Here is a 22711-nt window from a genome sequence, read left to right as displayed (position 1 = left end):
CTTTTATGGTGTGTAGTCTGAATTATATCCCCTCAAAAATAATATGTTCAAGTCCTCACCCCTACTACCTCAGAAAGTGCCTCTATTTGGAGATAGAGTCTTTAAAGAGGTAACTAAGTTAAAATGAGGTCATTGAGGTGAGCCCTAACCCAATAGGACTGGTGTCCTTACGAGAAGAGGAGATTAGGAGACAGACAGGAACAGAGGAAAGGCCATGCGAAGACACAGGGAGAAGACGGTCATCTACAGGGCAAGGAGAGAGGCCTCAGAAGAAATCAAACCTGTGTACACCTCAATCTCTCAGACTTCCAGCCTCTGGAACTGTGAGAAAACAAATTTCTGTTGTCTGTGGTACTTTGCTCTGGCAGCCCAGCAGGTTAATATATATGTATGGTGAGCTTTTCCTGATTGCCAACGTAAATCCTTCTCCAAAAGACATCTTTCACAGCACTATTTCCTGTGCTCATTTCTGAATCTCCACCAATGGCCGATACAGGTCACAGGACAGACGCTTAAGGGATCTAAATGGAATCTACTTCAGACACTCACTCTTGGTGGCAGTCTGGGAATCTGTGGCAGATGACAAGTCAGCCATTTTCTGACTGGACCTCTTTCCTAGTCCCTGGTTCTGCAGAATTGCACCAAGTAAGCAACCATGAGAAGAAATTCTAGATGATTCACAAAATAATTATCACAAACTAGGTTCAAAGCAGTGGGCTCAGAGTTGGAGGAAATGGGGAAGACAGAGACAAGCGTGGAAAGGATACAAGGAGAATGTTTCACAATGGGGAAAAGAGAGGAAAATATGCTGACTGAGACAGGGGTTTTAGATTAACGGGACCTATTGTCCAGGGCAATCAGGAAAGACTTCATGAAGGAGGCAGCATTTGATAGGAGGCTAGAAAAATGAGAGGGGAATGAGTGCGTGGATGGGGGGTGGTTGGGTTGGAGGGAGACTGCTTAGAAGACTACAGGGGTTTTTAAATGTTGAGTGCTGTAGAGCAGTGGGATTGAGAACACAGTATTCAGCGTCATAGAGTCAGGAGGCATCTTGTCTGTTCGTACATCAGGGTCTCTAAACCTCAGCACCATTGATTTGGGGTACAGATCATTCTTCTATTTCTTCAATAGCACCTTCACATCAGTTATGACAGTCAAAAATGTCTTCAGACATTTCTAAATATTCCCTGGGGACAAAATCACCTCCAGTTGTGAACCACTGACTTATCCTGTAGTTTTGCCTTTAGTTTTGCACCGATTGCTTGACTCTCTAAGCTTCAGTCTTCTGGTTTGAACAACGGGGGTAACAATCATGTATATAAGCATGTGGCTGACATAAAATCTAAGTGAATGGGACTTAGTCTTTTTAAGGGTAGATACGTTTTCTTTGAATAAAATTGAATGCAGAACCCCCAAATACGAAATGGATGAAAGCATAGCTGTTCTGGCTAAAGCAGGGTGGAGAGCCCCCAAGTCTGCTTTCTTGCTCTCCTGTGATACCCTCATGGAAGCCCAAGAGGCGTCACTACAGAAAACTCTCAGACGCAGCCCAAAAGTACCCTGGGAGAAAGGAGTCTGAAAGACCTGAATTTGAATTCTGGCCGTTTCCCTGTGGGTTCCTGAGAGGGTAAATAAACCCTAAGTTCTGTGAAAGCACAGGCCCTGTCTCTTGTTCACCCCTGTATTCTCTGCCATCCATCACAACACCTCCTACATCAAGGGCAGGGCTGGGACTAGGGGCAGGGCAAGCAACCAGCTAGGCATTTAAGGGGGATCTCATTCTCAGGTGAGGACCCCACACTCACTTGATCTGCTGAGGGAGTGCCTCCTTAAATTTTTCATGGTAGGTGTCCCTTTACTTCAGTATACTCCAGGCCCTGATCAAAGGCCCTCAGTAAATAGTTGATTGATTAATCAGTTAACCCAGTTTCTTTACCACTAAGATAGGGAAACCAAAATCTGCCTTGCCAAATAATTTTAATTAAATAGATAATACATTTTAAGCAACCAGAAAATGTCATATAGCAGTCAGGGCTATTGTTAGCTCCTCTTCTCAGATGGATCAGACAGAACTCAGAGGCTGAAAGTCCCGGATATGTTCAGGAAACATTGATAAATCCAGTGCAGCCGGAGCCATTACGGGAGAAGCCAGAGATGATCCAGAAAACTGTTGGTCTGTACCACACAAGGCCTTGCTTACCACCTCAAAATGCATCATCCTCATTGCATTTCCCTCTGCAACAAGTGAACGCAAGCTAGTCCCAGGTCCGAGCCTGCAGAGGTGGTAGCTGGTGGCAGCACTTACCTCTCTCTAGGCAGCTGGTGGTTGGGATTATGGCGGCAGCGGACACTGAGGCCGAAGAGCTTGCGGGCGGTGCGTTGGATCTTTTGCCTTTGGGCCTCAGTGGCGCTCTGCAGGAGCTTGTAGCGGTTCTGCAGGTCCCAGTCGTTGCCCCAGTGCTGATGGATGCTCCCGATGGTCAGGAAGTGGTTGCTGGGGAGACGCTTCATGAACGATTTAAACTCATCTAGCAAGAGACAAGGCCAAGAGAGAAGGGCTGAGCATGACAGCCCCAATCTGAAGTTGCCCCAAATGCTCAGCCCCACTTGCTGATAAAGCAGCCTTGCAAATAAAACTAACTTGTTCAAGGCCCATAGAACAGGGCACTCGCCTGCTCTGCTCTTACTAGGCAGTGCAAACACCGTTGTGTTTTCAGTGAAGGTTCTTTTACTTGGCTACCTCAGGACCGGACCTGCATCTTGTGATCTTGTTGAAGACAGGGATCCTCAAACTTCTGTCATGTGTACACCAACTTGCTAATGATATTCACATATACTTGCATGTATATTTACTTAGAATCAATTAAACCAAATTTTCCTTCAATTCTACATAGAAAACGACTATCACATAACTTCAGGAGAATGGGAGCTGTAAAAGTAAGTATGATAGAAACAATAGTAATAAATTCTAGCCAGATATTGTTGCCTGTTCAATGATCAAACCCCTGGGCCTGCTCTCACTTTGAAATATAGGAGAGAAGCGCATGATAGAGAGATGTTGAACGCATCTTAGCACCAACTGAAGTGTTCTTTTTAATGTAATCTGCAGGTTTGACAGAGAACTGAAATGGATCAACCTCCCCACTGTGTGACCCAGTCTTATCTGAAGTTGTATGTGTGCACCAGCTTATGTCATGCCACATTTTGGGAAACTCCAGTTTAAGAGATGGGGACCAACTCGTGGGTCTCCTGGGTGAAGGTTTCTGCCTCAGGTTGTGATGCTGAGTTTCAGCATGTGCTACAACTTGACACAGCCTTGGAAATTATCTAGGTCAGCTTTCTTGTTCCACGTATAGGGAAACTGAAGCCCAAAGTGGAAAAAGAATTTTCTGAAGGTAGAATAGCCCGTGAGTGACAAGAGGCAGGACTAAAACCCGAGCTGTTGTTTTCTGATCTAATACATATCCCCCTGACAGGCTCCCCTACAACTGTTTGGAAAATTACAGAATTAAAGCCTTGATCATTTTGCACGAAAGAAAGCCTAAATGGTTGGATTAAATATGTATACACACACACACACACACACACACACACACACACACACACATATGCAGCTTAAGCCTTTCACTTCATGTTATAAAAACTACAAGGAAATTTCAGGTACATTAGGCATTCATTTTAGTAAAAGAAAAATGCTTACATAGCTCTTGATAAGCACTAGACTCATTCTTCAACACTTAATACATACAAATGAATTTATAGCAAACCTACAAGGTGAGTACTTTTAGTGCCTCCTTGTATAGAAACTAGGGCACAGAGAAGTTAATTAACTTCCCAAGGTCACACAGCCAGTGAATGGTAGAATTAGGACTCTAGACTGGCTCTGAATCCTATGCTCGTATTTCGCCTACTATACTTACTCTCAACACACAAAGAGGATCAGTGTGTTGGGAGAAAGAAAGAAAGAAAAGGTGCTGGAAACAGGAGTCTCTGACTCCTAGAAAACCTCAGGTACTTCATTATAGACAGTCAGACGCACATGAGTTCAAATTGTGTTTCAACCACTGAACAGCTGTGTGATAGGTTTTTTCTCTCAATGCCTCAGTTCCCCCTTTTGTGAAATAGGTATAATAGCATCTAATCCGAAAGTTGAGAGGGGGACATAGGACTGCACCTGCCTGAATAGTTCCCAGTATACAGAAGGTGCTCAATGGATGGTAGCCTAGGATTGAAAGGATAACATATGACTGCGCTGACTGGTTTACTCAGTGAGCTGGCTGGAGGCAGCACACTGGCCCTGATGACTCTGCAGCTTTGGCCAGCCCCAATCTCCTCCTGTGGGAGACATGCAGCTCCTCTTGTAGGAGGCTCTTCTGACTTTGAAGAAGATAACAGTCCTTTCAATGAACTCAAATTTGGGTCAGATAAGAAAGTATAATTTAAAAGTTAAAACGAGTTAACTTTCTTGATTAAAATTAGAAGGGTTCCCTCCCAATAAAGAAGTGTAGACCCCCATCTGGGTGAGTAAACTAGGCCCTATGTTTCTTTTCTCCGCAAAGCCCCAGTACCTAGTTATATATCCTAGTTGTAGGTCATTCTAGGTCTTCTATGTGGGGCACTGCCACAGCATGGCTTGATGAGTTTAGATCTGCACCCAGGATCCAAACCAGCAAACCCCAGGCCGTCAAAGCAGAGCACATGAGCTTAACCACTTAGCCACAGGGCCTGCTCCACTAGGTCCTATTTGTCCAGCGACACTCCAGAGCCAACAAGGAGTGAATGGCTTTTACCTTTGGCTGGTCACGAATCTCTCCAGATTACCTGGTACTGAGTCGTTAAGGTTACAGGTTGAAAAAGAAAAGAAGAAAAATGCACATGCACAAGCCACATATACATGGATGCAGGATGGGTTTGTCTTAATGGATAAAACCTTTTCAAATAGGTACATAGTGGATATCTAGAGCAAATGTATGCTCTTATGGGAGAAAGCATGACACATAAATCATTTCCGTGGCCTCTTCAGCTTACTCGGCAGCATCTCTGCTTTCCGTGTTTCCTCACTCACCCACTCATCTACTCAAAGTGCTTTCTCTTCCTCGGGAATAAGGATTATATACTAAAGATCCCTACTGCTTGTGCACACAGCCTCCCTTCCCCTCTGCTTTTTAGCAATCAGTAGAATCTCTTTGCAAAAGCATTTTACCAAATGCTTCTTTTGTTTGAGGCCAAATCATCATTATAATACATTTCCATCACGAAGCTCTCTCTTTTATGAATTTCCAGGATTTTAAATGGACTAATGGGTGCAGGTTCATAAGGCGTCCACAGCCGCTGAGCCGCATGACCCTGTGAGAGCAGAATCACTGATGAATCATGTGCTCCCAGAGCTGGTTGGGGGCCTGGAGTTCATGGAAACCGGTGGTTTTCAAACATAGCTCAATAGAGCTCAGCTTTTATCTGTGGTACACGCTCGCTCCAAGGTACGATTTTGTTTGATCAAAGGGTTTCTTGGCTAAAGATTTAAATAAATTCAAATATTAAAAACACAAACATGTCCTCTCATTTATCAGATGAGGGAACTGAGGCCTGGAAGGGGGTGGTAAAGTAGAATTAATAAGTTAAAAAAGCTGCTATGGGCATTGGATTTGGAATCAGGGATTCCATTACTGACTGTAATTTACTAACTATGTAACCCTGGGGAAGATGCTGGGTCTTGGCACCCTCCCTTGTCTATAATACAGGAATATCACCACTTACTCTAATGTAGTTGTTATAATAGATTTAAGGAATATAAAGTTGTTTTAAAAACAGTAATACTCTATACATATGTCCATTTATTTAACAGATATCTGAGCACAGTATATGCAAGTATCTACTTGGCATCTCTTCTTGGCAGTCTAAAGGATTCCCAACTTTTTCATGTCCAAAACGGAGTACACTGTCTTCTTTCCAAACCTTCTAGGGCGTTCTAGCTCAGTGAATGGTACCAACATCCATCAAATTGTCTAACAAACATACCAAAAAGAAGTTCTTGGATAGCATCTCAATACTCTTTCCTTCAACTCTCATAGCCAGTTTAACATCACACTCTGCTACTTTTTCCTCCTAAATACCTCGGCATCTCTGCACGTTTCCCATTTGCACTACCTCTGCCATTATCCTAACCCACATCACAGTCACCTCTCTCCTAGGTGCCTTGTGATGGCCTCCCACTGGTCTACCCTCACTCACCATCTGATCTCTGCACCAAAGTCAGATGTTAGACTTGTGCTCTTCCTCAAGGTGGCCTCTCCTGACTCTCCTAATCACATCAACCTCCAACTCTATATGATTTGCTCACAGTAGCTTCTCATTCTTTACACACATATGATTAAAACATCACATTTATGTGCATGGTTATCTGATTAATCCTTGGCTTTGCCATTAACTAGGAGATCCATGAAGACAGGGATCCAACTTTGTACTTTACCCACTTTATGGCCTTGGGTGACTCACTTTCTTCCCCTGAAATTCATTTTTATTAACCATGAAAATCAGGAAATAGCTAATTTACCTGAAAAGTGACTTACAGCTTTGACAGTCGATGAATTCTTTGGATATCTATATCTATATCTATACGCATACACAAATACATATTAACAAATATATATGTGCTTGTTTATTTAGAGAGACAGACAGACAAACACACACACATACACACATACAGACTCAGGAATCAACACAACTACCTTTGACTCTCCACTCTCCAGAGGCTTCCTATGTGCTATGTGGCATTACTTCCTCTGTCTTCTGAGTACAAGAGAGACAATACATCATAGGACCACAAACTTGATTATCCTATTCATGATTCCATTCAGTGGAGATTCATTGAGTGCCTACTCCATGCCAGCTAATAGACCTGGCTCTGGACCCTCCAAAGGGAAAGAGTTGGAGGTCACTGAATATCCCCTCTTAGAAGTCCTAATTCCAGAGAGACAGGTTCCTTTTCTAGACTTGGCTCAGGGCCATTCATGCAGTAGTACTCAGTTAGGCTCTCTACCTGAATTCTCCAGGTCCTTATAAGCTTCGGCCCAAGACTTGGCCATGTTGGCCAGCGTGTACTCCATGATCTGGATGTCGGTGATGGGGCAGTTGCACTGTGGGAACTCCTCCGCACACTGACATCTACACTGGCTGTTCTGGCACACATATTCCCCCTCTCCATTGCACATGATGTAGCTCAAGGCCGACTGGACAAACTTCTCTTGCAGATACTGAGGGAAGATTATCTGAAGACCTGTTTGAGAATAGCAAGAAGGGAAATAGAAAGGTTAAAAAAGGTGTTTCATTAACAGTTCTGAAAGGTGATGCGTAGGAACCCAAAACTGTTAGCTTTCTCCCTGCATGTTGTAACCAAAATATCTCTGGTCCTGCCTATATCCAGACAGGGCATAATCAGCGAGGCTTCCAGTTATGCCGCTTTTACTTAAACTTCTCAGGTCATGACCTTGGCCATCTCTGAAATGCATACTCTCTTCTGTTATATTAGGACTGAAGCTAGAGCCAGACCTGGTATATACTTTTCCTATTTTTGGAGAAAACCCTTCTTGAAAGCACAAGATTATTGTTTATTTTTCCTTATTTCCATTTTTTTCTTTTTCCTTTCTTCAAATATTTATGAACCCTATTTATGAAGCTCAAGCCCTGAGCTAGGCGCTAGGTCTACAGAGATAAAAAAAGACATGATCCTTGTCCTTGGGGAGTTTTCAATATAATCAGCAGGGATAGTCATGGACACACATCATCACAACACAGCTTTATAGACCTACAGCAGAATGGCCGTGTGAGGCAACCAGACAGCAGAAGACTGCAAATAACATTGCTTGGATGGCAAGGAAACCTTTGTAGAGGAGATGATATTTGGCTGGTTGAAAAGTGAATAAGAGATCATCATGTAAAAAGAGCAGGAAGTACATTCTACGGAGAGAAACAGCAAGAACAAAGACAGAATGTGTCTGGGAGTTGCTGGTGAATGAAATGAATTTGGAAGGGTAGGAGTGCAGTGTTGCAGAAGAAAAAGCTTTAGAAAGGGGCAGATGTCAGAGTACAAAGGACTTTACCATATGCTAAGGAATTTGGGCTTTATCTTGTGGATAATGGTGATACTTTAGTAGTTTTCAAGGATAAGAATGATATAAATAATAGGACCAATGTATCATAAAAAATAAAATATCAGTTTAGAATTATATCAGAGATACTTAATTTTCTCTTCTTTGCTTAAAAATGAAGTCACAGCCCACTGAGGGCGAGTGACTAACCCATAGTTATAGAGCCCTCTTGACCATATCTCATGACCCTTTCTCTATACTTAAATAATCAAAGTCTTAATCCTGAAAACCAATGATGGTGAAGGATTTATCTGGGCATAAGCACTATTCTCATACCTTTCAAATGTCAGCATAACAAGCTATTGCCTGTGGTACCCAGAGAGGTGGAGGACTATGGGATAAATGAATTCATTAAAGCACCTTCACATGGGACATCTCTCGCCACCTCATTTGGAGCTACCAGGTTCAGCCACTAATGAATATGGGGGTAATGGTTTTACAACCCACTGGGTAAAGGGAAACTGTGTTATTTGGATTATACTTTTTTCTCATTCATGCTTCAAGGACACCCCCTAATCTTACTTAGCAGGGATTTGCTGAATAATCTCAGCATTTCTCTCACTTTCTACTTCACAGTTGTGTTTCTAGATTTTTATCTTTCCCTTTCTTGTCTTCAAATTTTTTTTTTTTTTTTTTTTTAATGAGGGGCCAGCCCTGTGGCCAAGTGGTTAAGTTCACGAGCTCTGCTTTGGTGGCCCCCGGGGTTTCGCCCGTTCGGATCCTGAGTGTGGACATGGCACTGCTCATTGAGCCATTCTGAGGCGGCATCCCACACGCCACCACTGGAAGGGCCCACAACTAAAAATACACAGCTGTGTACGAGGGGGCTTTGGGGAGAAAAAGTAAAAATAAAATCTGTCAAAAAACAAAAAATGAAGCTCCATCATTTCAACCTGTCTTCATATGGCAGCTGAAAAAGACTATGTTCAGAGGGACATTGTGGGAAAGAAGACTGTGCCTCCAGCATGCCTTATGGTAGGAAACCATGACACAGTAGTTAGGAGCTGGGCATTACCAGAGTCAGGCTCCTGTACTTACTACTTAAGTCATCTCAAGCAAGCTATCCTATCTCTCTAAGGCTCCATTTTCTCTTCTCTAACATGGAGATACTTTTAGTACCTACATTAGAGAGTTGTTGAGAAGACTAAGTGAAAGATTTCCTGCAAACTGTCTAGAACACTTCCTGGCACATAGCAAGTAAAAAATAAATGCATTTATTCCTATTTTTGATGGTGATGATGACAACGATGCCACTCTTCTGATTCAACTTTTTTAAAGTTTCAACAGAAACTTCAGGATAAATGAAGGAACAATAGCTGCGAGTGTTTAGCCGAAAGAGATAATATTCAGAAGGCAATGTTCTGACATTTGGAGAGCTTCCACAAGAAGTAGGGTTTAGTATTCTATGTCTGTGGAACCAGCACTGGTGGGAGGCTATTCAGGAAGGCAGATCCTGTGTCAATATGCATGAAAGATGTTCTAACATAGAGCTGTATAGTTTAGGCAATAGTCCCTGAAAGGCTAGGTGAGCTCCACACTAATGAGCAAATGGTCTATATGAGTTTAAGTGATTTCTCACTCAAGAGCTACAGTCCCGGAGTATGATACAAGTACCAAATTGTGGGGCAAAAAACAAATCAAACAGTAAAGTCCCTTCTAAGCCTAGTCTATAATTCTTTCAGAGTAGCCATTCTTGAGTTATTTTATCTGTATCACCATTTTCACTTCCAAAGCAAAATTTATTTTTAGCTGATCCCAATCCCCTATAGGCATCTGAGTCTATGGATTGGGGTTTTCTGTTGCTTAAAGGAACTCTATAGACTATACTCTCAGGCCTATTTTTCTAGCTTGCTCATCGTTTTCTTTCTTCCTTTTGTAGGGGATAAAATATTCTATTCTTGGTCCCAGCCCAAAAGGAATTTGAGGAGAGCATTTTTAGAAAATTGCATCAAATCATTTCTCCATTTGGCAAGGATACAAAAGGCAGTATTACCTACCCCATTTAATGCAACTGAAAACAGATGAAGTTAGGGGTTGAGGGGTTTCTGGGAGCAGCTGAAACACAAAACTGGCTGCTCTTTAAAAATGGAAACTCAGAACATGCCGAGCTGTCTCTGAGGCAGAATCTCCTGGGCAAATTTGAAAGAGAATAATGAAGACATAGCAATTAAAAAGCACTTTTCTGCAAAATGTCATTACTGTTTAAAGTTACATAACCATTTCTACGGCAGCGGAGGTTCACAGAGCAGTCACCGCCTGAGTTGTCTCCTGATGACCTGTGCCCAACAAAGAGGCCCATTGCTGACCTCCTAGATCGGCGCCTGAATCCTGCCGGCTTCAATGGGAGTCATAAATAATTTGGAGGGGGATTTGGCCTGTGGAACTACTATTTGAAAGATATACAGCTGCCGGCTGGGGGGGAATATTCTGTCCCCATAGTTCCCAGAGACACATACACACAGAGAAAGGAAAACTGGGAAAATGAGAGAGAGAGAGAAAATAAGGCCAGCATTATTACCAAGCATATAAATTTTGCCTCACAAAACCCAGGAAGGGAATAGTCAAGAGTTTCACTTGAACACAACTCACCCACGCTGAACATATGGAATATTTCCCCCCCAATCTCATTATACTTTTAAAAAAAATCTTGTTATACTTTAAAACGAAATGTTTTAATGTTCCTCAGAGTGAGTGGGCAGTGTAGATGTGGGAATACCCGTGCCATCTTCCTTCTTTTTTCCTGATTTTTGCCCCATCTTCCTCAGTCTTTCCTCCCACCTCACCTTCAGCACATAACATCTCACAATATTTTTGGCACTTACATACAGTCTTTTGTGCAGAGATATTCTTTCTCTGTCACAGGATAAGATGGCTCTATTTCCTCGCCTCTTTCTTCCTCTTTTCTCTTCCTATTCTCTTCTCTACTCAGAACACATCAGGCAGCCTGCCCTGTTCTCAGTCCCCCCATAGTGCCAGTCATGTTCTTCCTACGGTCTTCGCACTTGTCCTTTCCTGCACCTAGAATATTCTTTGCCCAGATCTCTGTATGGCTCTCATGTCCTGTAATCCGGACTTTCCCAGACTACTCAAATTAAAATGCCTCTTCTGTTTTCTTCATAGGATTCCTTACTAACTGAAATTATCTTATAAATTTGTCTTCGTGGGGTTTTATTTCCATTTCTCCCACTAAAAAGAAGACTTTAGGAGAGTAGGATCTTGTCTGTCCACTATAGACCCCCAGAGTGTAAATTACAGCCAAGCCCAATGCAGGCGCCAGGCATTCATTCATTTAACAAAAGAACTATTCTCTTTCTTATTCCAAGTGAAAAGAAAGTTGCCCCATTAGGTTTAGAAGATGTTAGAATTGAAAAGTTAGGTGACCTGCCCAAAGCTGCATAACTAAAGTAACGGACTCAGGACTCAAATCTAGGAATTCTGACTGAGTTCTGAAACGCTTGCGGGTCCTCCCACCTCTCCAGGGAGAAGTGCAGAAACTGAGACAAGCTCCTGGCTTAGGGTCCCTTTGGTAGCTCTGGTGCAGAACTGCCTCTGGGAATGTCTTAACCTCTTCGAAACTCAGTTTTCTTGCCTGTGAGGTTAAAAGCCCAATAACCACCTTTTAGGGCTGTTGTGATGATAAATAAGGGGAGAAAAGGCATCAACAGTACTTAAGCAAGAACCTGGCTATTAGCTGAATGTTTGTGTCACCCCCAAATTCATATGTTGAAACCCTAATGCCCAATGTGATAGTATTAGGAGGTGGGATCATTGGGAGGTGATTAGGTTTAGATTAGGTCATGGAGGTGGGGACCCCATAATAGGATTAGTGCCCTTACAAGAAGAGGAAGAGACAAGAAATCTCTCTCTCTCTCTCTCCCTCTCTCTCTCTTTCTCTCTCTCTCCCTCTCTCTCTGTCTCTCTCTCTTTCTTTCCATGAGCACACACCAAGGAAAGGCTATATGAGCACACAGCAAGAACGTAGCTGTCTACAAGCCAGGAGCATGCCTTTATAGACACCAAATCTGCCAGGCCCTTGATCTTAGACTTTCCCGCCTATAGAACTGTAAGAAATAAATGTTTCTTATTAAACTGCCAGTCTATAGCATTTTGTTATAGCAGCCCAAGCAGATTAAGACATTAACATAATTAAGTGTCCAATAAGTGCTAGGTTCTCTCATTTATGCTATATCAAAACATAATCCATTACCTGGATCAAACTTGAGATTTCTTAGAAAAATCCTCCTTGAGTAGCCCCACTTGGGTTGGTAAGAAACATGCCAAGAGTGCATTTTATTTTAATAGCATTATATTAATTACCATAGGTCTTCATTATTTATCATTGCATTGTTTGTACTTCAGTGAATTTTCCTTCCTTCCTTCCTTCTTTCCATCTTTCCTTCCTTTCTTCTCTCCTTCTCTCTTCCCTTTTTTCCACATATATTGCTGAAGGCCTACTATGTGCCAGGCACTGGGTCATGGATACCAGGGTGAGTAAGACAGGCAACTCACTGCAGACCTCACAGTTTTGGAAGGAGACAGACATGTAAACTAACTGCTTGGACACAGTGAGACCAGTGCTCTACCAATAGCGCAAGGTTGCTCAGGGAACACAGAGCAAGAACACCTAACCCAGGATGGTGTAGGGGCAGTCCAAGATGCTCTCCTAGAGGAAGCAGCATTTAGGCTGAGACCTAAGGGATTAACAGGAATTAGAGGATGAGAGATCTACAGGAAGAGTCATCTAGAAAGTGGAAACAGCATGGTAAAAGGCCTCAAGCAATGGAACTCCTTTCAACTAAGAATCAACTTAGCCATCACCTTCCTTTCTGAGTAACGTTCATCTTTTTTTGTTTGTTTGTTTGCTTCCAAGTTCCCTAGAGAAGAGAAGAAAGAGTTCTAGTGCCTCAGAGAAGATCAAAACTGAAGAAAAGAATGACATAGAGCAGAGATCTGTCATCTACTTAGAGGAACAGCATTTCTCACAGCTACAAAGCTCAATGATCTTTGTCTGTTACAGGCAGGAAGTTACACCCGAGATTCAGAAAAAGAAATGACGGCTCACTGTGTTGTTGAGTTTCAACCATAGGGGCATGCAAAAGTAACAGAAGAACTTTCAAGGGAACCCTACATTGGATCCCTGGAGACCTTCAAGGGCATTGTCGATATTGCACCTGGTTCAGGTGACTGTGCTCAATGAGCTCTACAACATTTAATGTCTGGAAGAGAAGAAACAAACAACAAAAGCTGAAGGTGCCCCTAAGATCTGAAGATTGTAGTCCAACCTTCATCTCTGACCCTAATCCTGCTCTTTTGCTGATAGGAACTCTTAGCTTCTTTTTCCTTATTTCAAAAGTAGTACATGACGAATTGGTGGAGGAGATGCTTATTGCCTTCTTAGGACCCAGAGGGGCTAGTTGGAGATTCAAAACTAAAGCACAAAATCCAAGTACTGTAGATGAAGGCCTTAATCAATGATTAAAACACAAAAAGTAGCATCATGTCTAATACATAGCAAGTGTTTGATAAACACATTTCAAATATTGAATGTCAGTGATCTATTATGAAGATGAAAGAAAATAAGATGAGAGACAATAATTATGGAATATTCTGTGATGTGTGTGGAATGTGAGTCAACTCTTGAAACATATGCGTGGTCTTAATAGATAAAGAAGGGCAGCCACAGTGTTCCATGCAGACGGCACATCTTGAGAAAAGAGGGGTTAGTGCGTGAATGCCTTGGATCCATCTAAGGCTTGTTCAAGGCAAGAACCATATATCTTCCTGGATTTTTTTGCTCAGCTATATTTTATTTTATTCTATATCCTAATTATCTAACATACTAGTATTTTTTATGGATTTGCTCTTTTCTGACCTATTTCATTAGATAATAAATGTATGATCTCTTATAGTGCTAAGAGGGAGAGAGAAAAATCCAGGCTCTATTTTGGTTGAGTAGAAATGTGTTTCTTGCATTAGAATGTGGCCCCCTGTAGATACCTCTAAACCCTATAGGAGTCCCAGCTGTTCTCCTGTACCTGCTAAGTTCTGCTTGTCAAATTCTGTCCATTTATGAAAAGCAGAAGGCGGGGAGAGCAACAACGAGCAACAACTGCACCTTTTGCAAAAAGTCAGGCTGATCCCCTTCCTTGTGAAAGCCCAGGGATTTCCGACTGGCAAATAAAGGACTTCACTGCTCCAACAGCCATTCTGAATTCCAGTGTAATGAAGGCATGCAGGTCAATTACCCATCTGTTTGTGTTTCTATTGCTGTGAATTACAGTATCCATCGCTGACAGCTCATTGGAGTGGAATGAAAATAAGACGATAATTCACTGGGTGAAACTGTGCAGAAAGGGCGAAAAGGCTATGATCTCATTCAGAAGTTCAGCCCTGTCGGTGTGATGGGTCATTTGCACTCTGGGAAATGAAGAAAGGTAACTACCTGGGGGAAAAGTAAGTGGGTTCTGGCTCCCCCTTCTGGATAGAGTAACCTTTTGTGTTCTCAAATATCATCATCTATTCTGCAGGATCTTAAGGAGTAGACTTGGAACCCTTGGATGAAAGACACAGGTAAATGAAATTCAGCACAATAAGACTAACACCTTTTTCACTATCAGAAGTTTTGAGGGATGAAATAGGTTGCCTTAGAGATAGAGAACCCCTCATCGTTGGAAGAATACAAGCAGAATTTGGAAGTTGAAATGTTAGGAATGCTATAAAGATCCAAATGGCATGTGGTAGACTGAGTTATCTTTAACTCATATTCAGTGCCCTTTCCTGAAGTGTCCTCCTTTTGAAAAAATTACACACCTCCACTCTCTGAACTCAGATGGAGTCACATGACATATTTTGGCCAATGAAATGTGAGTATAAGTGGTGTGTGCAACTTCCAAAATGAAGCCAAAAGAACCAACACATGGGTTCGTCAGTTTCTCTTTCTTATCACCACAAGAAAAGCAATGTTCCATATAGAGGCCACCAGAGGAGCAGAATCACAATTGACTTGTGACCATGACGTAGCATCAGTAAGAAATGAGCATTTACTTTTGCCAACCACTGATATTTGGGGATTGTTTGTTACCACAGCATAACCTAGCCTATACAGACAGATGCAGGAGTTGGCAAACTGTTGCCCATGAGCCAAACTGACCTGAAGCCTATTTTCACAAATTAATTTTATTGGAACACAGCCACACATATTTGTTTAAGTATTGTCTATAGCTGCTATCACATTACAATGAAAGAACTGAGAAATTGTAACAGAGACTTTGTGTGGCCCACAAATCCTAAAACATTTACCATCTGGTTCTTTACAGAAAAAGTTTGTTAGCCTCTGTACTAGTTGACCATTAAGATTCTTTCAACCTTGATTTTCTCTGAGTCTACTCTGCGCTGTTGTTTATTTATTTATTAAGCAAAGATCAATTAGGCATCTGTTATGTGGCAGGCACTCTTCCAGGCTCTGGAGAAAGAGCAAAGAAGTAGAAACCAAAATCCTTGCTTTTATTGGGGATGTGAAAATTTCACCCTACCCTTCTAGGTTCTTTTGGAGGGTCTAATAATTAAATTGACTCAAGGCAGATTAACAGGATAAAAACAAATTTAATTCCTGCTTACAGAGGTCTCATAGATCTGGGACTTAAAGAAATGGCCAACGCAGGAAGCTTTTACATGTTTTAGACACAGAAACAAATTTGTGAGGAATTGACAAAAAAATTTAGGCTTGGGGTGTAATTAGTGAAGAAACTAAGCAGAGTTTCTTTACACAGACTTCTCAGCCCTGAATTCCCTGTCTCTAGTGATAAGAATGTCTCTTTACCTCCTCCTGGTGCACAGAGGGTACCTTCACACGGGAGATTTATTTCCTGATTTCAGGGGGAGAAACGAGGTTCAGAATGTCCTTCTTGTCCTCACTGTTTCTTAAATAACTTTAATTCAAAATAATCAATATGCCAAAGTTGCATATTTTGAGATGACAGATTTTGCTCCTCTCCAGTCTCATGGAACTTACCTTTTAGTGAGGGAGATAAACAATAAAGGAATAAATAAAAATAAAGAGGATTTATACTGTCAAAAGGGATCAGGGGCAGGGAGACTCATAAATGACAATTTTAACTTTGAAAAAGAGAATATGGTCTAAACTATGAAATCACCAAGAATAAGGAGGCCAACACACATTTTAACCTCAATTTCATAAAATTTCAACATAAAGCGTGAATACCCTTGAAGCTTTAAAAAGTGGCTGATTCAATTTAAATATAAGCTGCTTCTTTGAATTCAAGATAAAAACCAAACTTGACGCCTAGAAGACTTTATGTTACCTGCCACCTAGATCAGCTGATGTCCTCGAATTCCTCTCTAACCTATTTCTCTTTCCTTGGTACATTCTGCCACATCACTGCCTTTGTCCCCTTAATGTGCTAAGTTCTCCCTTGTTCAAATTTTGGCTCCAGCTCTGACTAACTGCATGAACTTGGGAAGTTACGACCAAGAGGCATAACTTCTCTGATTCTCAGTTTCCACTGTAGGGCTGGTGTAAAATTTAAATGAACAATTTTGTATCTTGATTGTGGTTGTATCTTGATGACATGATTGGACATGTTTGTCAAACTCATAGAACTGGTCAACTCAAAAGGGTCAATTTTTCTGTAGTAAACCATATCTCAATGAATTGGAAACAAAATCAATTATATAACACATGTGAAGCTCTTAGTACATAATAGTTGTTCAACTAATGTCATTTCCTGTCTTCATTCCGTTGTCTGTTGCCTTCCCTGGAGGCCTTCGGCAATCTCAGGCATTCCCTCTGTTGGCAACCAAAAGCACCGTGCACTTATCTCATATTCTAATAGAACACGTAACACATCATATCATGTGTGCTTATATTTATGTTCCTCCTGGTTTGCGAGCTCCTTGAATGCTCTATCATCCAGCACATTCGTGGGCTCCCAGTAAATGTGTTTGAATAAAAGTGAATTTAGACAGAATGTGTTTCAGAGAAGACTGTCGTTCTCTGCTCTATGCATAGCATGCTCCACCTCTCTAGAGCTATCTTTCGTGAGCAGGGCCTATGTCATCTTTTCCAACATTATAGCTTCAAACCTGAAGCTATTTTAACTTCGACTCAGTAGTGAGGAGACAGATGCTCAGACATATCTGCGCAAAAAAACACACCGATCTAAAAAACTTCCTAAGAGAACAATGATGCTAAATGTCTTAACCACTAATCTCAGTACTTATTTTGTTTTGGATCCACTGCTACAAATTATGATCTTGAGGACTATAACTGTTGCTTATATGTCTTTGCATTCTTTCCAAGATATCAAGCACAGTGCTAGATCATAGTAGGTAGGCAAAAATAAAACTGCTCAATTCAGCAACTATTAGAAAATTCTTCCACTCACCAGTTTGTTGACTCAGGCGCTGCTGACATGGAATATGCTAGAGACAGATTCTAGAGATACGTAAAATAAAAAAGACACAACTTTTGACCTCAAGGAGCTCCAGTTGAGCGAGTGAACAAGATTCATAAATGTATAATTAAAAAATAAATATACATAAATACACACAAGTTTCAGTAGAAGGAAGAAAGAAGAACCTTCTGGTTTTATAAGAGTAAAGGAATTCAGAAAAATTATTTCTGACATGATTGAACCCAAATTATCCAGCATTTGCCAAGTTGTATGTCACAAAATTATAGGCCTGTAAATGTAGCCAGGATCAAATACATTGAGGAAACTCTATTTAATTCACCTCTTGAAACTGACAACATACATTAGCACAGTTAAGGCACTGAGAAGTCCTGCAGTAAATAAGTCTGGTTTACACTGTTTAATCCAATATTTCACTATTATTGAACTTTTGTTAAGTTACTCTGTGGTAACAACCTCAAAATGCCAGTGGCTTACAACCACAAAGGTTTATTTCTTGCTCTTGTTTCATGTTGGCTAAGCTTTGGCTCTGCTCCAGATGTCTTCTTCATTTTGGATCTAGTCTGAAGAAGCAACTTTTCTCAGGTATATGCCATTCTCATGACAGAGGGAACGGAGAAAAGGCCAAGTCAGGCAATGTTTCCTCAAGCATCTGCTAAGCTGAGGCACTCATTATGTCCTCCTACATTCTATTGCCCAAAGCAAATCACATGGCCAAATCCAATGTCAACTAGACAGGGAGCATCCATCTACCACAGGACAGCACTGCCAGTCACACGGCAATGCACTGATACATATAATCCTCTCAGAGGAAGGGAACAATGCAATAATACAATCTACCATAAAATAAACTTATTTTTGCACCAAAAGTTTTTTAAAAAAATTAGTTACCATATGATCCAGCAATTCCATTCTTAAAGTATATACCCAAAATAATTTCAGACAGGTATTCAAACCAAAACTTGTACACAAATGTTCATAGCAGCACTGTCCATAATAGTCAAAAAGTGGAGACAACCCAAATGTCCATCAACCTATGAATGGACAAAATATTGTATATCCATATAATGGAATATTAATTCAGCCATAAAAGAACAAAGTTCTGATACGTGCTACAACAAGGATGAACCTTGAAAACATTTTGTTAAATGAAAGAAGCCAGAGACAAAAACCTCACACTTTACTATTCCATTTATATAAAACACCCAGAATAGGCAAATCCAAAGAGACAGAAAACAGATGAGCAGTTGCCAGGGGATGGAGGGAGGGGGCAATGGGGAATGACTGCTTAGTGGATACAGGATTTCCATTTGGGGTGGTGAGAAAGTTCTGGAACTAGATCGTGATGATAGTTGCACAATTGTGAATACGCTTAGTGTCACTAGATTGTGCATTTTAAAATAGTTAAAATGTTAAACTTTATGCAATATATATTTTATCACAATAAAAACTGATTCAAAATTAACTGATTTGACATTTCAAATAAATGTAAACCAGTAAATATTTATTGTGCACCTACTATGAGCTAAACACTGAAACAAAGAGAAGTAAATAATGAACAAATAAAAAAGGATATGGTTCCTACTCTCAACTTAGTAGCAAGCATGTACAATTGTGCGCATAAGACAAGGTAGAATCTTTCTAGAAAACAATAAAAGCAAATTGAAAGTGCTATGATTGCAGTGCAAAGGAGAGCTTAATTCTGACTAAGATGAATTATAAGGTAAAAAATAAGAATTGATTTAATAATTTTAAAAAATAAACAGGTACCTTATCTATATGGAGTCAATGAATTAACTTTCATGGGTGACTTATTTAGTTTTTGGCCATCTTTATGCCTGGTTTCTGCACAATCAATGAGTTCAACAAAGAATACAATGGGGCGTGGTTGTAAAGTAGATCAAATTGCCACATCGACCACTTAGTCAGGATTCCCATGCTGCATACTCGGCCACAAGTTTATTTCAAAGGTATAGCCCCAAGTGACCACATACTAAGGGACACGTCCTCTGATACCCCTTCTCTCTAAATCAGCTTATACCCCATCAGTTTTTCCACCTTTTTTTGTAAAAGTCTGAGTCTTGTGTCACCAAATGATTCGATGTCCCCAGGTCAGAGGTAGCACTTCTTACAGTCATACACCTGGAATGTTTCAAGGCCTAGTAATTGTCTGTTATAGAGCTACTTGATCTTTTCTGGTTCTGGATCCTTTTGAGAGTATAACAGCTATGAAAACGCCATACCTTCACACCTACACAAGCTGGAAAGTAATTTTAGGAAAATCACAGACTTCCCAAAGTAAACAGAAAGTCTACATTGAATAAAAAGGGCTATATTCTACTTGCTCTAATAAAAAACATGATTATGACATATATGTTCCAGGTTGAAAACAATATGGTGAACAGTTTAAGAGCGTTGTCATTGAGTGGACCTGGGTTCATATTCCAGCTCTGCCACCTACAAGATAGTTACTTAACTTCCGTGAGCCTCAATTTTCAAATCTGCAAAATGGATCTGTGTTGAAGTTTACATGAGATATTGATATGAAGAAATGAGCTCTACACCTGGCACATAAGAATTATCCAGTAAATTGTAGCTATGATTAGTATTTTATAACATATATTTAAAATATATCTTACCATATATTTTATATGATTTTTAGGTCAGGTGGTTTCTACATCTTTTTCCATTAAATACAGATCAATGACTCCAAGGCAGAGTTGTTTTTATTCCCATTTTGCAGGTCAGAAGACATAGAGAAGCTAACAGATTTAATTAACCAGTCACTATTAAATCTACTCTCCTCATCCTTCTCATTCTATTTGTTTTCTGATTGAGTTTTTAATTGATATCTTCAATCCACTTCTTAAGAGGCACTCGACTTCTTCTCACAAGGCAGAGAACAGGGTGCTCCTTGGCTCATAAAAGAAAACCAATATTTGGATGTAGCCAGCTGGGTGAAGTCAGTAATCCCATTTGTTGTGAAGGCACTGCTCTTTTATTCAACAGGCATTATAGACAGAGCCACAGGAAGATAGAAACATGAACTCCCATCAGTGCCTCCCTGCCCCTTGCTAATTGGACAAGAAGTACCTTAGTCACAAGCCATTGCCTGTGATCCTTGGCTAATTCTAATTAGGATTCATCCCAAAGCTTCTGTCTAGGGCAGGCACTGGCAACAGTCACTCAGTGCTCCACTCCAGGGTCATAAGGCCACATGGGGTAATGGGGCTGTGGTAGAGGAGATCTAGTCATGACCTGTCCCCTCTTCCTTTGCTGCTACAGTTGGGCAGGGACTTATTACCATTCTACCTACATCTAGAATGTGTAGTGCTGACTCAGAGCTCCCCAAGAAGAGTAAAGTAGCCTTGGAGCCCAGGCGACGGGAAATCAAAAGCTGGTAGACCTTGGGAAAGAGTTTTCATCTCTTTGAACCTCAATTTCTTCATCTATATAATGGAGAGAATGATCCCTAACTCTTAGCTGGTGGGAGGGATGAATTGGTGAATGGATATAAGCACAATGTCTAAGAAGGAGTAACAGCTCAAAAAAGTGTTGTTTTTGAACATTTCTACACTCTCTGTTTTTCTCTTTCTACTACTTGGTGCAAGATGATTTTGAAAATAATCATCTTCACTCCAGTTATGATGCCCAGCTACTAAGGAAAGGGATTATGGGTGCTACTTCTTTTTCTCAGCCTCCTCCTCTTGCTACTTTCCCTCCTCACCTCTCTATCCTTTTCTTCTCTTCCTCCTCCTCTCTGTCCCCTCCCTCTCCTCCGTCCTTTCCTCTTCCTCCCCTCACTCTCTTCCCACTCCCTTTTCCCTTCCTCTTTCGCTCCTTATCCCTTCTTACTAGTCTTCCTCCTTCTACTGTCACTTTCCACCAATCATACACAAAACTTCAATTCAGCAAATATGTATTGAGTTCCTTTGTCCATGGCATTGTGTTTATTATGAGGAAACACAGTTGGCAAGGCAAAATCCTTTCCTTAAAGAAGCCTATAATCCAATCTAATAGAAGAGATAAAACCCAAATACAAATGAATATACTGCAAAGTGAGTAAAAAAAATCATGCCATAAAAGGTTTTAAAAGAGGCTTTTCAGAAGAAATGGCATTTGTAGGATTAAGGGGTGTGACCCCAGCTTGGAAGAGGTAACATCCAATTCAGTAGAAAAGGCACATGAATTTTTGAAGAATGCTATCCATGCAAGGTAGCATAGTGGCTGGCACACAGTAGACTCTCAGGAAATGGTCATTAGGTTGAACTGGATCCAGCGTGATGTGGAATGAGAACTGTAAGAGTTCAGAGAAAGCAGAGCTCACTATGGGCTGAGTGATTCATTCATTAAATCATTTACTCATTCATTCATAAATTCATTTAACAAATATCTTATGAGCACTGTTTATTTATCAAGTTCTATATATTATGCTATAGATAAAGATGGTCCCTACCAATGAGAAATTTATACTCCAACTAGCGAGTCAGATTAATAATAGGATGGTTATACTATTATGTGACAAATCGTAGAGAAGAAGGTGGGCAGAGTGTCTAACAACCGGTGCAGAGAGGGTAAGAGAAGCTTTCCTGGGTGAGGTGGAAGTCCAGGAACTGGGGAGATAATGTGCAAAGGTGCAAAGTAATGAAAAAAATTTTAAAAGATGCCTATAGTGAAATGTAAGAAATTCCATAGGCCTGGAGTAAAGATATGGATACATGTTGGATGGTAGACTAAAACAAAGACAAGAAAATAGGCGAGGGTTTGGTTATGTTGCCTGGTACCAAGTTAAGAATATGTACCTTATACCAAAATCTCTAAGAGGTTGTTAAGGGTTTTAAGTAGGGAAGTGACAGTATTTGATTTGATTTTAAGACCACACTGGCTGCTGGGATGGGGATGGATCAGCAGGAGTGCTCAGAATCAAGGTGGCTCATTTGGCAATCTTTGCAGTGATCCCGGGAACAGTGAAATAATGAGCAGAAGGGATGAACCAAGGCAGGAATGCAGAAGGAAGGATTCTTGACAAGGGGATGGACGTTTGTGTTGAACATTGAATGATGGCCCAAACTCAGCAGAAGAGAGAACAGAGGTCACTTAAGGTATGAAGAGATTCTGGATGCATAAGTGATG

General features: G+C 40.9%; 1 protein-coding gene across 1 annotated transcript in view; it reads right to left on the bottom strand.

Moving 5' to 3' along the window:
• BRINP1 (BMP/retinoic acid inducible neural specific 1) overlaps positions 1–22711 on the bottom strand; it is a 170528-nt gene that overhangs the window by 24385 nt on the left and 123432 nt on the right. The window contains exons 6-7 of the mRNA XM_014830414.3: positions 7040–7276; positions 2306–2528 (exon numbers count right to left, since the gene is read on the bottom strand). Of these exons, the coding sequence (XP_014685900.2) occupies positions 2306–2528; positions 7040–7276 (460 nt within the window). The remainder of the gene's footprint in view (positions 1–2305; positions 2529–7039; positions 7277–22711) is intronic.

The sequence above is a fragment of the Equus asinus genome, chromosome 10, assembly GCF_041296235.1.
Source record: "Equus asinus isolate D_3611 breed Donkey chromosome 10, EquAss-T2T_v2, whole genome shotgun sequence".
Lineage (NCBI taxonomy): Eukaryota > Metazoa > Chordata > Mammalia > Perissodactyla > Equidae > Equus > Equus asinus.
Note: the sequence above shows the minus strand (reverse complement) of the source record. Positions and strands in the feature narration are given on the sequence as shown.